Genomic DNA, 17,719 nt, shown 5'->3' on the forward strand with positions numbered 1-17,719 from the left:
ACTCACTTTGTAGACCAGGCTGGCCTGGAACTCAGAAATCCGCCTGCCTCTGCCTCCCAAGTGCTGGGATTAAAGGCGTGCGCCACCACACCCAGCTTTTTTTTTTTTTTTAGATTGTTTCTATAAGACAGAATGATGCCATGGGAGGCCACCTGCTCAACAACTCCGTATTTACCTCTCAGAGTCTGACTGGATGGAGAATCAAGCTGAGCTCACGACCAAAGACTAACACAAGACATCCATAAGCTCTAGATGCATGAGTCTTTCAGTAGGGAAGGGTCATGACTTGAAAGACATTTGGGGAAGGAAGGAGTGAAGGAGCAATGAAGTCATGAGACCAAAGAGGAGCAGAGATAAAGCAGGTGACAGTGACAGAGCACGGAGCTGACAGGCAGCAGAGGCAATGACAACGAGGGCATCAGAACAGTGAACAAATGTCCGCCAGGCACAGCAACGCAGAAACACAATAGACTGCGAAAAGCCTTGAAAGTCAAGCCAGGAAAAGGAACTTACGGCTGACAGAGACCCATGAAGGCGGAAGTATGAGCAGAGCGTGATTTGTGTCAATCTCATCAGGTTGGAACTGGAAGCAAGCACAGGGAGGATAGCCAGACAGAAGACGACCACAAGGCCAGGCAAGAGATGTCAGAAGTGTGTGCCCAGGGTAGTGGTGGGAACCAAAGGGACATAAGGAGGAGAGCCAAGCCAGTGTTTGCATAGGGGGCTGGAGAATTTAGGAAGACAACAGGTTCCCACCCTAGAAAAATCACATAGCTGGAAAAGCCAGTTTCTAAGTTAAAAGCAAGAGAAAGTATATGTTTGGGCAACACAGGAATTATTAATATTCTGTGTTCACTAAGCCCACGATGGCTGTAGATACAAGGGCAGAAACACCTAAATGGGCATGCGGATACCTCAGTGAAGAGTTTGGAATAGAAAGCTGAGTCAAACACTCTCGTGTGACTATAATAAAAGAGGGTAGCCAAAATCAAGGGACAGACAAGACACTCAATGAGAGCATGAGACATGATCTCAGAGGGCTGAGGGCCGCTATTACAAAAGAAAACACGAGGGCCGAGTGGAGCATGCTCAGAGCCTGTGGCCAATAGGCTAGGAATGGGGAACACCCGGAAATAAGGAGGGGAATCATTCCTGGAAGCTTCTGGAAGAGGAGTGTAGGAGACAGGGGCCAGGGAAAGGGAAGAGGAAGTGGCCAAAACAGGAGGAAAGGAACAGCCCTCTGGAGTCAGGGAGGAGGCATCTGTAGGAAGGGAGTGGGACGCTACGAAAACCGAGAGCTTTAAGAAAAGAAAGGATGTAGTGGTTGATCTGTGCCCACGAAAACTCACATGTCTACGTTTTAACTCTGATACTTCCGGAAGTGATCATACTTAGGAAGGAGGAAAAAGTATTGTTACAAATATAATTACATTAACAGGAGGTTTTACAGGAGTTCAGAGAGCTCCTGGTTCCATCTGAAAGATGCCCTGATTAAAAAAAGAAGAAAAATAGTCCTAGCACTTGCTATGCAGAGGTAGGAACATCCTGAATCCAGGATAGTCTTGGCTACGTAGTATGTCCCTGTGGAAAGAGGGGGAGAGAGGGAAGGGGGAAAGGAGGGAGGGGTAAGGATAAACACATATTGCAGAAAGATGACATAAAAAACCAGGAAGAAGCCAGCATCTATAAGCCAAGTTGAGTTACCTGGTGAGAGGTCCTTCTCTCAGCTTGTAGAACGAACTCACTCTATCAGCATTCTGATTTCTGATATACTTCTTATCTCCAGAAATGTGTGTTGTTGAAGCCTGTCACTCAGACAGTACTAGGAAAGGAATATGCAGCAAAAAAGCCTTCCACTAGAGACAAGGGGCGGACAGTTCAGCAGCACTCTGGCCAGTGACAGCCACAGAGATGAAAGGCTCTTCAGCCGCTCAAGGTAGCAGCAACCTCGGGAACTGATACATTTATTTGCAGAGGGATTTCCCCAAGCAGCTCGTGGCAGCGACTGGGTGAGAAGATAAGATGACAGGTCAAAATCCAGGCTGACGGGGATTACATATGATGTGTCAAGGAACACACCACTGAGGGCGCTGGCGGGAGAGAGATGCCCAGCATCAGAAGAAAGAAGGGCAACGTGCAGGGCCAGGGCAGTGGGACTGGGTGGGCAAAGGTATGGGGGAACAGCAGAGAATGAAAAGGGAAGGCTGGGCCACTTCCCTTTAGAAACTGGGGTGGGGTGGGGGGGTCCGGAGCTCCAGAGTCAGGAAAACCCTACATGCGGACGGACTGCTGGAGACCATGCATATACCCACAGACACCAGTGAGAGGCAGTGACGGGAAAACAGGGTCCCAGAGCATCCCTGCCCCCAGTCCAGTGTCCTCACAACGTCAGTCACTAATGCACTTCCTGTCTCAAGTGTTACATCATCATATGAGTAGCAGGGGCTGGGCTCTAGACCAGAAGGTAAAACAGGGGTACATTGTCCCCATCTATCTGCAAGTAAATATATAATGTAAGTTGGCCTCTAAAATATACTCCTGAGTTCTCACAGGCAAGATTTCTTTTAATGAACATTTTGTTATATATACATTTTGTTTATATTTCCCTAGGATTTCAAGAGTTAAATAGGTGGAAAATAGCAAAACAAGTACCGGGAGCTCCTTGGGAACTGCAGCTATGACAACAGCAGACACGCCAAGAAAGCTCATATATTAGGAGACTGTTTGTTTGTTTTCTTTTTTTTAACCATAAAAATAAGTGCTGAGTTATATAGATTTACAAACCACACTGAAACCCTTGGCACTTTGATTGATTTCAAACACTAAAGGTTTTGTACATCTCACCAAAATGCCAAGGACGGTCAACATTTTGTTTGAGTTCCTCATCTGGGATCTTTAAAACACACACACACACACACACACACACACACACACACACACACACAAAGCAGACCATACAATTTAAGTTCTCATTTAATCAACAGCAACTTGTGGGTTGTTGAAACATCAGCGGTTTCCAATCGTTTCCATGTGGATGCACTCTTAGTCACTGGAACCTTTGTCTCCAACATTCACAAGACTTTGTATGTGGTCGATTTACATTGGTATACACCTGTATTTTCTCATCGTTTGTACATCAGGCATAATAGTTATTCAAAAGAAACCATTAAAAAAAAAACTGATATTCAGCATAAAGGCATGGTGTAGGTTTACTACTTACGGAAGAATGTGGCCACAGAGACATTCAGGAAGTTCTGCAGTCTCAGGCACTGAGAGGAGGGGTTCTCCAGATGATACCACCACGCCCAGTAAAAGCAATTTCGGAAGAAACCAGGTTTCTTTCACCTTCTATCTAGTAGGTCTGCTCTCTCAGCAACATTTACCTCTCCACACTTCAGTTGGTTGTAGAAGTAAATTTGAAACTGAAGAGAACATTTTTTGGAAATCCTAAAACTGATTAGTCCATCCAAAACTTATAGATTGAATCCACAGATTATAAAGTGGCTATCGCTTAAGTCAGGGTCCCAGTAAATGCACAATGAGTGCAGGGCTGCGAATGGTCCTTACATTCCCTGTATCCAACCATGAGGGGATTTAGCAACATTCACTACCTATCACTGTAAATATCTGAAGGCTTCAACACTTAACTTCAAACTGGTCACATGTAAATACACACAGACACACAGTCACACACACACATGGACAGACACATACACACACACACACACACACACACACAATCAGCAGAGCATTACAGTCAAAGAGTAAATAACTAACAAATTTCTGTTCGAGGTCAAACCCTTTCGCACACCTGAGAGAGATCCTCAAGCCAATGGGAGTTGCACCCACACTCCAGTGCAGGCCTCTCCCGGCAGGTCCCTGTGATAAGGAGCCCAAAGCTCATAAACTGGAGGAAGGAGAGAGCTGCCACACCTTGCTGCATAGCTAAACTGACCCAGCCCTCAAGCTGCAAGATTCCAGTCTCAAGTGAATTCCAAGAGACTATAGAGACCAGATTCCAACACTAGGAGGAGGAGGAGGAGGAGGAAGAGGAGGAGGAGGAGGAAGAGGAGGAGGAGGAAGAGGAGGAGAAGAAAGAAAGAAAGAAAGAAAGAAAGAAAGAAAGAAAGAAAGATGGATGCACATTCAAGAAAACCTCTACTACAGCAATCTGAAAATGCTCCTCAAGAAGCTGTTACTTCCTCCCATTTGCACAGGCACACACCTGGTGCTCTCCTCTCAGACCCTGGTAAGACTTTACTCTTATATGAGCTAACTGTGCTACTTAGAATCCTATGCAGGAGGCCAAAGCATCTTGAAAAGCAGTCTAACTGGTTGACTTCTAAACGGGAAAACTACCACTGAGTCCATTAAAACCTTATCCAAATAGCTAAGCAGTGGCAAGCTCAGAGCCATGCTGCCTCCTCTCTGCTCCTCACCCTCTGCTCCCCAAGCAGACAGACACTATTCAAAGTTAACCACACGCATTGTGGCCAGGGCAACAAGAGCAGATGTGGCATCCCCTTGTGGAGGATTTAAAAATGGTGGATTTTAGATAATATTTTCACCATCTCAATACACAAATCATTACACGGAGCCTTACGTGAAATGCTAGAGGTATATTTGAAACGGAATCTCCTCTGTAGCCCTATTTTCGGATTGAATCCTTCCATTGTCCTTGTAGAGAAGACGGATCACTACAGTGTTGGTGACAGCCATGGAGGGTGATATAAACTCCGCCACTTCCACTATGCGAGACCGAATTCTAAAGGCTCTGCATCGACTAATTTATTTCATCCACTCAAGTCACCTAATAGGAAGGCGCTACCATTTTTGCAGATCTGTGGACCGAGCAGCAGTTGCTCAACTGCAGGTAGATGCCTTAGCATTTACCCCCAGGCAGGCCCCACTGCTGCCACGCCCCAGACCCTGACCTTTCCTTAACTAGCTGAAAATTACTCTGGTCCTTCGCATCTTAATGTGCTCATCTGTGAAATGCTGGGATGAGGAAATAATAGTGTCTGCTGTTCTTCTAGCTCTGACATTGTCTGAGTCTCTCATTTAAAATATTTTTTTTAAAAAAATCTCTGTGCCATGGAAGAAAGAAAATACTGTGTGAGCTGGTGATGATTTTGTTTCAAACGGCAAACCGCGGACCTCTGACTCCACAGAGGTTTTAGAAGTGAGGTTAGAGGAGCAGTTGCCAGCTTGTGACATCCTTTTTATACTCTACCCATTACTCTGCTCTAGCCCTCAGCTGTATGTGTTTTGACAAATGTACCTACAGCTATGAGATAGACCAACACACACAACAATGGTGCACACATAAGAAAAGAGGTGGCTTGTTTGTTTGTTTGTTTGTCTTGCTTTGTGTTGTTTTTTTATTACAATGACTAGGAGAAGCCTATGAAGACATGAAGAAATATGCCATGCCTTACAGAAAAAGGGTGGTATAATAATGGGCTATGGCTTTAAAACTTGAAGAAGCAAGCCTATTCAACGGTGGATATATCTGGAGAGCACAATTGAAGAGCTCTATCTTCCTCTCTTTTTCTAATTCTTTCTTTATGTAGGGTTAAATTACTTCCATAATTATAGGGGAGGTTTTTCTTTATAAGGAAAGAAAAGGAGGGACATATTCTCACTCTGAGTTCTCCTGAAAAAAGTACTCTCTTGAAAACAGATTATCTCAGTAATGAAACAGTAGAAATTCCAGAAATGCAGGTTTGGAGAAAATCCCAGTATTACCTACTAAGGATGTGAAAGGAGTACAGGAAATAGCTTTAGGAGGATGTTATAGGAACACTGTCTGGGAAAGTTGCTTTGGAGTCCAGTGACACAGCTTTCCAGAGCTTGGACCACAAAGTCGGAACAGGTGCTGTGATGAAGCGGCAGACCATGAGAGCCAAATGGCACTAGCCTCATCCAGAAATCCCAGCCTGCAGGCCTGCACTGAAGGGCCCTCCCTGTGTGACAGGGCAAGCACATTCCAGGAGCACATGTGCCCTTTTGCCTGCTGCAGTGGTGTGTGTGTGTGTGGGGGGGGGGGGGGGGAGCACTTTCATGGAATCTAAGAGCGTGGAACAATTAAAGCCAACTAGTCTGTTTATTAGGCTGTGGGGTAAGCACAAGAAGTAGAAACATCTCTATTTACATATAACTTCATACACTGTGCAGGCAGGGCAGATTCAAATTATCCACCCATGACTGGCTTTAGACGATTACAATAAAACACTTCTGTCTGTAACACCCTGAAAACAGTAACAAAATCTCAGGGAAGTACAATGTCAAAGTGTCTTCAGAATCCTTTGTTTCATATAAACTTTGGCTTTTTTTCCTACTTCTTTGTAGCAAGTAAACAGAGACTCATCTGATCCACAAAGAATAGGGAAACTGGAACAGAAAAAGTCACTTTCTCCTTTGGGAGCCTTGCAGACAATCAGTGACGTCAACACATCACACCTGATTCATCAAGGTCTGGAAAGGAGCCTTGCTGTCCAAGCTCTGGACTTGCCCGGCACATGCGCATCACAGTGGGCTTCCCAAGCACAGCTGTCAGCAAGAAGGCAACAACACAAAGGCGAGCATGCGTCTTTTGTTTATTGATTCAAAGACACATTTTTGATGATTGCAACAAAACTCAGTTAAATGACTATTGAGATTGGAGGCTAACAGGGGGTAACTAAATAAACAAAAGCTACTTCTTGTTTCTTGTAGGGGGTTTTTTCTTGTTTTGCTTTTGTTTTTGTGTTCTGTTTCTAAGCACAGTTAGCACCTATGGACTGTACCTAAGAGTAAATAAATCCGCCTTTGTGTTGGAGGAAGAAACTTAGCCTACCTCATCAAAGGTGGTGTCCTCTTTCTTCAGAGCTAGAAAGGAGAAAGAGAGAGAAACAGTTAGTGGGAGGCGTCCCAGAGACACCAAGTGTCTAAGTTCTAGAAAACAGAAAGCGGGAGCACCACAGTGTTTTCATCTCAGGAAGCCAAACTGTACCCCAACCTGAATAACGACGTCAGGATACAAAATACAGAAACTGCACATGAGAGTGGGAACAGCACAGCATGTTTCTCTGTGAAATGCTTTTCATAAATATGTAAATGAAGCATTCTGGAAACCAGGGAGGCAAAGCACGCCGGGCTCTCGCATCTCCTTCAGCAGAACCTGCTTGAATGGAAGGAGAAAAGGAACACAATGCAGTGGCAAACCAATCTCCTCTCAAACACCTGGTGTGTCCTTCTGTGTGCTTCGGGGACCTCCCAGGCCACTTGTTAGGATGGCAAACATTCTGCATAGTGTCTAAGTGATAGTTTGGTTCTAACTAACATTTAAGCATGCTAATAAAAGACCAAGCACTATCAAATAAGTATTGTGTAGAATAAAAGACTTAACTCAAACACTTAACATAATGAATTTTATAGTCAAGTGTTTCTAAAGGAAAAAGGAACACATTCAAAATGTTTCATAGGGACTAACAAACACCTCAGATTTACCCTAAATACGGTTAACCTTAAAAATGAAATTTTATCTCGTTCTAAAGAAAAATAAAAGATTGTAGTTGTCAACTATCTGTTCATTAAATCCCAGTTAATTATAATGTTTCATAGTAAGGAAGAGGCCCAAAATGTTAACTAATCTGAAACTACCAGTCACAGAAAATATTTCGAGTCTACAAACTCCTGCATAGGCGTTTACAAGTCTGTTCTAGATACTCCTAGCCTGGATTGAAAGGTGTGGTTGTGTGTGTGTGTGTGTGTATGTGTGTGTGTATATATATCTTGAAAGGTTTTGCTCTGGTAAAAGCTATGAAAAGCAATGTATTCTGGAAATTGAGTTATGAGAAATTAGGGAGCCTAAGCAGAAACTCCTAAGTAAGAATGTATATACTCTAGCCATGTGGTAATGGTATGGTGTGGAGTGGTATGGTGTGGAGTGGTGTGGTGTGGTGTGGTATGATAAGATGTGGTGTGCTGTAGTGTGGTAAGGTGTGGTGTGCTGTGGTGTGGTAAGGTGTGGTATGCTGTGGTGTGGTGAGGTGTGTTGTCATAATGTGGTGCAGTTCTTGAGATAAGGTCTTACTCTTTAACCCAGTTTGGCCTAGAACTAGCAGTAATCCTCCTGCTTCCGCTTCCCAGATGCTGGGTTGACAGGTTTGAGCCACCATGCTTGGCTTTCAAGCACTCTTGAAAAGGTTTTTTTCTCTTCTTCATATTATACATTTGTCATTTTAAAAAGTCCAAAAGTATGTAGCTATGGTGGTGGGCTAGCAGGGTGCAGGCTGTTGTGAGAGGCTAAAACACTTGCCAGTTAGTTTATAGTCTTCCCCTTTTAGCCTAAGACACTGACCTATAACAAACTGTCACTTTCTTCATGACAGAACAGGTTGCCCTGAGCAGAAAATTAAATGACAGTCCTTGTCCCAGCCTCAACAACTGCCCCTCAAACTGATTATATGCCCCCTGTCACTACAGAGCTGTTAATTTATGCTAAACCGTAAGGAAAGATAGAAGATCCTAGCTGATTCCTACTGACTAATTTTCACTAGAATTTTAGCTTCTAATCTAGAAACTCCCAAGCCCAGTCAACAACGGTGTGTCTTTTAGTTAGCATGGCCATTACAAAACATCGGTGATGTAATAATACAAACAAGTTTCTCCACTATATAAAACCATATATACTCATATATATACATATATGAGCAGCATTGACTTCAAATACAGAGTAGCATATACATGGGCACATAATTGCAGCTTTATCTGTCAATCACCAAGTGTGAATGAACAGTAGCCATGGACAGCCTTGCAAAGCTTGTGACTCAGAAGACAAACTTTTCAAAATGTTTTCTCTAACATGGTCGTTACAAAGTGCTGGAACTTTAGAGGTGTGTTTTCTTTGGCCAAGCTGTATTTCAGCTTGTACTGACCTACTGGGGGCTGAAAATGTGAAATGGCGTTGGGAAGTGAAGGGGAGGGGGGTGAAATATTCACACCGGCCCACTCTTTCTTGCCTTCTTGGTCCTGACAATTTCCCATCATCCCGCTCTAACGGGTGGATCTGAGATTAGTTAGAAAGGGAGTTGGAGGGTGGGGACAAAGAGAAAATTCTAAGTGCATTTGCTAAGCAATAAAGAAAAGCCGATGATTCCCACTGCATGGTGACTCCGTGAGGCCCTGCTTACCACAGGAAGAACAAAGCTGGACTGAAAAGCCTATTACTCAATAGATACCTTTCATTGATAGATTGACACCTGACATGGTTTCTTCTAAATATTGCACACCTTGCCCTAAAAGGGAGTTGACGGAATAACAAAGACCAATTAAAGGTGTTCTTGCCAGATAGCTATCAGGTCACTGGTGAGTAAACTCTGACCTAAACAAGCACACAACATCTTGTTATTGATTATGTTCCCTGATTGTCATTAATCATTTATGTAAATGTAAAACCACAATGGTCCTCAAGGATGTCGTGGGACAATAAGCAAATTGTGCTACTCTGACTTAACAAAAGGATAGATATGGAGTTGTTGATACTCTATCTGGTCCTCAGTTCAGACACAGTTCCCAAAAGGCTTCTTAGTAACTCACCAAGGAGATCCTGCTGTGTCCTCCATGGCACCTTCACTACTAATCTTCATTATGGAATTTGCCACTTTATGCTAGCAATGCTCATTCACTAGCCTGTGTTCCAGCCATATTGAGCACTAACTCCAGGACAATATCTAGCGCCAGAAGGTATATGGTAACATGTGGCATTAAGGAGTCCTACCTCAGTGGCAAAGAGAGAGAAGGTCATATTTTAATGTACACTAAGGTTTTGGCAAATGAAAACCATATATATTTTTATGTAACAACCATAAACATAAGTCCCATTACTATAATATCCACTCCGTCTTCTGCACCCTCCCCTTGCCCCTCCCTCTTGCTAGGCCCAGAGTTCAGGGCCTCACACATACTGGGCAAGCTCTCCTCACTGAGCCCAAATTAAAACCATTTATAGCTGCTTTGGGGAAGAATCTGGCACAACAGTGAAACCGTAAACCTGAGCACTTTACATCTATCTACCATTCTTCATGGAATGGCTGGTCAATGACAATGTAGAGCTACACAGCGACAGGCAGAGGGCAAGAAACCCACAAGCATTCCCCCTAATCTCAGCTTCCTCCTTCCACCCACATCCTCTAAACAAGCGCATACATGGGCTCCTCTCTAATAGCAAGCATGCGCATCCTTTCCCGGGGAAAGAATCCCACCAGGTGAGAAGGAGGGTCGGCATCTGCATTAGCCTGCCTGTGAAGTCAAAAAAGGAACCGGCGCCAGGAATGGATGGGCTCATTTCAGCTACTAACTACAATTAAGTTCCAGCTTACCTTAGCTAGCCTACAAGTTCTAAGTCAGGAAGGGGAGGAATCCTGCTAAAAAAAAAAAACAAGACCACCATCCTAAATAGGTGACCACACTGAGCTATTGCGCAGGAAACCAGAAATAGTCACTGTGGAAATGGATGCTTGACTTTAGAATTTAATTATGCTCATCTTATAAAAGAGCCATAGCTCTATTGTAGTCACTACCTGGCAGATGTCATAAATCAGAACCCTGTGGCTTGAAACCTAATGTGTCTCATTTGACCTTATGTAGCAATCTCGGGTCAGTTCTGTTTGGGGTTGACGGTGACAAAGTCAGCATGGTCTATGATGTATGACAAATTAAACAATCCTACTTCTTTTGTAGTCAGAATCACTATTAAAAACAATCACTGACTGCAGACCACATGCATGCATGCACTGTCATCGTTTTCTAGGCAAATGGTTAGCGATTTCTTATGGCTGAACAATGATATGGATATTTCACCATATAACAAACTATACCTAAAAAGGACTAAGAAAAGGAAATAAAGCCAATATGTATATTTCAAAGGCTCTCTTAGACTGGGTCATGGAATACATGGTGATGTTGGGTCGTTTGTTTATCCTTTGACCACTCAATGAAGAAAAGTAGGTAAGAAGGGACAAACAGAAATCGGAACTGATCCTCACCATGTTATAGATGATGTATCAGATAGTGTTATTCTGTCTCATTTGATCTCCACAATTATACAACTCTATGCAGGTGAGGATGCAGGAATTTAAGTGAATTACTGGTTGCCAAGGAAAAGAGAGGGCCAGGCTCACAACTGTCCAACTCCAACGCTTACCATGTTTTTAGGATGTTATACTACAAATCTGTAGCCACTTCTCCTCTTCTTCCTTTCTACCTATAACACTATCATGTCAGTATGATCTGATCCCTAATAATGACAACACGTTGCAAACATTTATTGAGTCCTCATTGCATGCCACACAAGACACTGCGTCATCATTTCACCAAGTGGGGAAAAAACCCACAGACCACATCCCTTGCTTATAAACTATATGAACCCATAGAAAAATCTCATTGCATTGTCTCTCGGTCCTCAAAAACATCCTTCAGTCAGCAAACTGAGTTCACTGCCTCTGAGTGTGAGGGAAAACATAGAAGATGACTTTTTCAGTAGTGCTCTTTCTAATAAATATCCTGGGTTTGGTGCATACACAACAAAAATCACTTAAAAATGTCAATAATTTCTTTCACAATGTACCACAGTAAGATCTGCTCTTCTGAGTCCTCTTTCAATAAAGACATTATCAGCTTTCTTTACTGAGCTGTACTGTTTCCTAGAGAATGGACATAAAGGCCACATAATCATACCAGGCATTGGTGAGGAGCGTTAGACTCAGAAGGGAGCTCTCACACGACTAAAGCCGAGGAATCCAGGAAGCCCAATTAACTATAATATCTACTGCCAACACTGCAGTTAATCCAAACAGTACTGATTGGCCATCAAACCCTAAAATTATTTAAACATACAGGATTTTTATATTATTACCCTTGGTTTCTTACTGAGACTCAACTGCAATGAATTATTTAACACAAAACTGGAGGGGCTCCAACGGAATCATTAGCATTAGTAACTATCTAGCTAATGTGCTTTAGAACAGGCCCTAATGGACTCCAGAACCCGCCTGGGTGGTGTTTTGGGTCCAGCCCTGAAACATCCTTGTTAATAATGCACAGACTCCACACCTCACTCTCACACTCCTCTTGGCTTCAAACTTCACTTGAATGTAGGACTCCACACTCACAGGCCTAACTCAGAAAAATGAGTCTGTGTACATTCAACGCATGTAATAAGTAAAGGCACGACTAATATGACTTCTGCACATGATTTACAGTGTTCTCAGGAAAAGCAAAGTGTCAAACAAAATTGATAATAATAATAATAATAATAATAATAATAATAAGCTTGACTAAATATTTATCCATGTTTTCATAGTTCATTGTCCATACATGCAAACTGTCTTCAGACTGCAGACACTCACTGGCACATCAGGGCTTTAAGGAATTAGCTTATGATTAATTAATTAACTTTCACTAACATAACAGGTGAGCCAAAGGCCAGAAGGTATGCTGGGACACTCCCATGTGTTGGCTTGGGGCTTATAGGATTCCCTTGCTTTGCACAGTTACCTGTATCAAAGAAAGTTAAGGACCAAAGTTTAGGTAGCAGCTATGCCTCCAGGTTTACAGGCACTTTCTGCCACCAACACTCAAGATTCAACAAACCCATTCCACCGGACACAGCTGTCATCTTGCTGCAGCCTATAGCATGTATTCATTAAGTATCCTAAACATTCCTTGAGCGTTTTGTTTTGTTTTGTTTTGTTAATGCTGTGTGTTTATGCTCTGTTAAGTTGGTTGATTTTTTTTTTAAAGAAGACAATAGCCTCTGGACTGCACTAATGGAGCAAGTTCAGGAGACATATTCATAAATGTCTCCACAACTTCACAGCTCACCCTTCACCACAGCAGCTGGAAGGTTTCAAGACCTACAAACCGAACACCCAAACCTCCAATTATAGGACCCGGAGTACGGAACAAAAGGTCCCAAGGTATCTGTCCCACTTCCTCTAGGTTGAGTACATTAAACAACATCAGGCACATGTCAACGTTTCAACAATTCCCAAAGCTAAATTATTGGCTAAGCACTTAAAACCAACTCGCTTTAAGTAACCTAGGTGGCCACAGAAACCCGATGGCGGTGGGGACCGGGTGTTCCCTCTCCGGTTCACTGCGGGCGCCAAAGATACTATTGGCGGGGAGGAGGAACTCAAATTGGAGGCTTAAGACAGTCCACGAACGAAGCCCAGGTCCTGGGGGCAGAGGGATGGCCCTCCAGCTGGTCCCTGCCCTAGCCTGGAGTCCTCTCCTTCATCCCTGGTTCGCAGCTCACCCCGAGGTGGCAGCCGCCTGGTTGGTGCCCGGAGCACGGAGTGGGCGCGGGGACTGAGGGAGCGAGCCCCGGGATCGCCCGCAGGACACTGGGGACAGTCGACTACACTCACCGATGCGGCTGAAACTCTCGGACAAAGTTCTCCTCAACTTCTTCATCTTGCCGATCTTCTCGGCCGGCTGCGGTTCAATGAGGTCGCACATCTGGGCGGCGTAGGGCCCCGGCAACTTCGCGAAACTGGTCCAGCGCAGCGCAGCGCAGCGCAGACAACGGCGGGCGAGGGCGCGCGGCGCGGGGAAGGCGGCGCCTCGTCCTGCTCCTCCGCCTCCGCCTCCTCGCGGGCCGCGGGCGACGCGCAGCGCTCGCCAGGCTGCGGGGCTCGGGCCTGGGCCGAGGCTGGGCGCGCGGGGGCGTCTTACGTGGTGCCGGGGGCTGCCGCCATCCCCGCCGCCCGGGGGCCCCCGCGCTGCGCGGCCGCCCGCCGCATTTTCCCTCCTTTGTAAGCAAGAGCCGCGCGGCCGCGGCCGGAGATGGGGGTCCGCGGACGAGGAGGCGCAGGCGGCTGCGGACCGGGCGAGCGGGACAAGTTCCCCAGCCCGAGGGGCGGCGCTGCACGGAGACCTGCGACTGCCCTCGCCGGAGGCCTGGCGCCCGGGACCCCCGCGCGACCCCGCGCCGCGCTCCGGCTCCGAATCCGACTCCGACTCCCAGGCCTCCGCCGCCCTCCCGGACCCGCCGCGCCCGGGCGGCGCCCCCTCCCGGCCGCCCGCGCTCCGCCCGCCGCGGCCGCGCTCCTTCCGCGCGCTCCGGGACCGCAGCCCGCAGGCGGGCCAGTCCACCCGGTGCGGTCCGTGTTGGCCCACGACCCGGAAATGTTGGGGAGTGTCCGACGAGGTGCTCGAAGACCTTGGGGACGCATTCGGGTTTAGGATAGACTTTATGGCGTGGGGTGGTTGGTTTTAATTTGCAGGGAAAGTGGGTGCTCCAAAGGGCAGGAGAGGCCCCATTTTATTGGGGTACAGTGCAAAAGCTGAAAATGCTCCCCACCCCGGAACTTCTAGAAGTCAGGGCACCTGCGTTTTGCCTCAGCCCTGTCTCTGGGTGACAGGAATGTCACTGTGGGTGACTCCTCAGCAGGATACTCTGGTCATCGGTAAACTTACAACCTATTGTCACCTCCTTTCCCCACTTCAGTGAATGAACTTGAAAAGGATCTTAAGAGTGGCTTTTTTAAAAAGCCCCGGGACAAACAGTTCCGGCAGAAAACAGTCTTTTTTTTTTTCTAATAAATGAGGTGCTCCAAACGTCAGTCTCCCAGGGGAGGGTGAAGGAAGATGGGGGTTGGCCTGGTGTACTGATTATGGGCCAGCAAAGTCCTTATGAAAGAAACGTTAGTGATCTTGAGTCATCTGGCTGGGTAAGTAATAGGAGCTTTTGTGGGTGTGACAATGCTGTTTAGTTTAAAGGAAGTTTTGGGGAGTTTGTGTTTTGTCGAAAGATGTTTATCTTAAAACAAAAACTAGCCCCCTGCCTTCCTTAAATTGTGAGGTAGAACACTGATTTGTTCTGCCCTGTGCTGAGCACATTACAGGGTTTTGGTAGATTGCCACTGATAAAAAGCTGCTAGCTAGTCAAGCCAAGCCCCTAACAGGAGAGAGCCAGGAATCCATAGCAAAGTCAAGAGAGTTTAAACGCAGGGATGTTGGGTCCTGACAGCCATATCTCAGTAATTACAGAAAGCACCAACTGTGGCTTCATGCAGGAAAAAAAGTTTTATTGACATTTACCACTTGGTCAGACTAATTAGAAAATTAGCAGTTACAACTGAACTCACAGAGAGAGAAACAGAGACAGAGTGAGACACAGAGACACAGAGAGATAGAGACAAAGAGAAAAAAGAGACGGAGAGAGATCCAAACACTGATGCCTTCTTCCAGTCAACAAAGTTGAAAAAATAGCTAATGATAAAACCTTAGAGCGCTATGTATCTGCAGCTGTACTGCTGTCTCCTTTAGAAATGTCTGATCTGAGTACAGAGAGACACAGGCCCAGTGTCGTGGCTCAGTAGTGAGTGTTTGCAGCCGGCATGCTTTGTGTACGTGTGCTGTGCGTGTACCTGCACGTGCATGGGTGTGATAGCCTTTGTGTACATGTGCTGTGCGTGTACCTGCACGTGCATGGGTGTGATAGCCTTTGTGTACATGTGCTGTGTATGTGTACCTACACGTGCATGGGTGTGATAGCCTTTGTGTACATGTGCTGTGCGTGTACCTGCACGTGCATGGGTGTGATAGCCTTTGTGTACATGTGCTGTGTATGTGTACCTACACGTGCATGGGTGTGATAGCCTTTGTGTACATGTGCTGTGCGTGTACCTGCACGTGCATGGGTGTGATAGCCTTTGTGTACATGTGCTGTGCATGTACCTGCACGTGCATGGGTGTGATAGCCTTTGTGTACATGTGCTGTGTGTGTACCTGCATGTGCATGGGTGTGATAGCCTTTGTGTATGTGTGCTGTGCATGTACCTGCACGTGCATGGGTGTGACATCCTTTTTACCTTCCCAATATTTCTAATATTCTAAACTTTGAAAAGCCAGTTTACAATCTATGCATACAAAGCTATTGTTTGTGACCGTTTTTTAAAATAACATGAACTTGTGTCACTATATCTAGGGTTAGTAGGGGAAAACATTTAATATTAAGCTGTGGCAAAATATGCAAAATATATATATACATTTCTGAAATTTACGAAATTTCTGGAAACAAAAGGAGAAACTTAAGAGAATATTCTAGATGGGGCACAACTTTGTCCTTAGACGTTATACTTGAAAGTAGAATCTGAGTATTTTGCCCCCCAAATGCATTAATTTTATGTTGCAAAAATACTAACTTACAACATCATGGGTATTAATTTCCCTTTTCTGTCTCGACTCCAGACGTCCAGCCCTGTGCACTAAAGCAGAGCAGTACATCTGGCAGATGAGACCTGTGTCCAGTGACAAGCCAAGTGAACCCTGGCAACTGAATAGCCAGCTTTCTGCTCCATGTTTGTACGACACTGGCACGTTATGCAGGAAGCCTACAGAATAGAGAAGGAAATTAACTTCATGCTTTTGAGATATGTGTACTTCTGTTTAAGGGTTCAACGTGTGTGTGTGTGTGTGTGTGTGTGTGTGTGTGTGTGTGTGTGCGTGCGTGCGCAACATCTGAAGACAAGGACATAAGCTTATCTAGGGACTAATTGGCAAGTGCTGACTCAACCAAATTCACCAGTGCAATGTGGTAGGCCGGAAGAAGTTGGCTGTGGATCCAGGATGCATGAGTTTTCATTCCTGTTCCATCAATATGTGCTGTGGAACCTGAGAAGAGTAATGCATCTACTTCCTTATCTATAAGGAAAAGGTTTAAGCTGGATAAGCTCAGGTGTCGCCTTAGCTACAAAAATGTGAAGGTGGCATTACCCCGTTCTCAGCTTACATACTAAAGGCTGATTACACCCTCGATACACAAAGGTTGATATACAAGGTACAAAACATACTTTATAGATAAACAAAGCAAAATTACATGTGGTTTAATGTCCATCACTTCTAGTCACCGCAGACATAAACTGTGCATTTGTTAGACAATATTGTGGTTCCAGCCCGGTAGCATACACCAGCAGACATGAGGCCCCAACACATGTACCTCAGAGGACTGCCTGGTCTAGCCTCAGAGAAGATGCACCTAACCCTCAAAAGACTTAAAGTCCCCAGGGAGTGGGGAGGTCTTGTGGGGTAGGGGTGGGAGGACATCCTCTTGGAAACAGCGGGGGTTGGTGAAGGCTAGCAATCCTAACCCAAATAGGCAGGGAGTGCAGGGTTTGATTAGGATCAAAGAACCATCAAAAGCAGCTCACTGCTGCTTAACCAACCATACACAAAGGTAGAGTCAGGGGAAAGAAATCCATGAAACAAGGAAGCCAAGGACAAAGGTAGAAAAATAGTTACATTCACTGATGTGAACTTCCAGAAAACAGTTAAAGCTTAAAGACTGACATCCAATCAGCATAATTACTGGAGTGGTGGAAACTTTTAGAATTAAATATCCTCCAAGAACTCTGAAACGTTGATCTAGTTCATTATTCTTGGGATCAAACATCACTCATTTCTGAACACATTCAGGAAATGAGGGAGCACATGGTTTAGATAGTTTGTATAACTTTTTTAGGAGTCATTAGTGAAATTGGTACATGTAATTCAAAAGGCTTAATTTAACCATTCCGGCTATCTAGTGTTCCTACTGATGGATAGAACTGGTTCATCTAAGTTTCTTTCCCTCCTTCCTTTCCTTTTTTTTTCTTTCTTTCTTTATCTTTGTCTTTTTTTGTTGCTTGTTTGTCTTATGATAAAGAGAACCTTGAAACCAGAGAGGGGA

At 45.0% G+C, this 17,719-nt stretch overlaps 1 protein-coding gene and 1 long non-coding RNA gene across 2 annotated transcripts in view; one reads left to right on the forward strand and one right to left on the reverse strand.

The window, feature by feature from the left end:
- Positions 1-13,632, reverse strand: part of Cdk14 (cyclin-dependent kinase 14) — a 576,868-nt gene extending 563,236 nt beyond the window's left edge. The window contains exons 1-2 of the mRNA NM_011074.3: positions 13,416-13,632; positions 6,839-6,870 (exon numbers count right to left, since the gene is read on the reverse strand). Of these exons, the coding sequence (NP_035204.2) occupies positions 6,839-6,870; positions 13,416-13,506 (123 nt within the window). The 5' untranslated portion in view covers positions 13,507-13,632. The remainder of the gene's footprint in view (positions 1-6,838; positions 6,871-13,415) is intronic.
- Positions 4,076-6,706, forward strand: Gm30151. Its single transcript, XR_376714.4, has 2 exons — positions 4,076-4,249; positions 6,352-6,706. It is a non-coding gene; the product is annotated as a predicted gene, 30151 (long non-coding RNA).
- Positions 13,633-17,719: the final 4,087 nt, after the last annotated feature.

This window comes from Mus musculus, chromosome 5, assembly GCF_000001635.26.
Source record: "Mus musculus strain C57BL/6J chromosome 5, GRCm38.p6 C57BL/6J".
Taxonomy (NCBI): domain Eukaryota; kingdom Metazoa; phylum Chordata; class Mammalia; order Rodentia; family Muridae; genus Mus; species Mus musculus.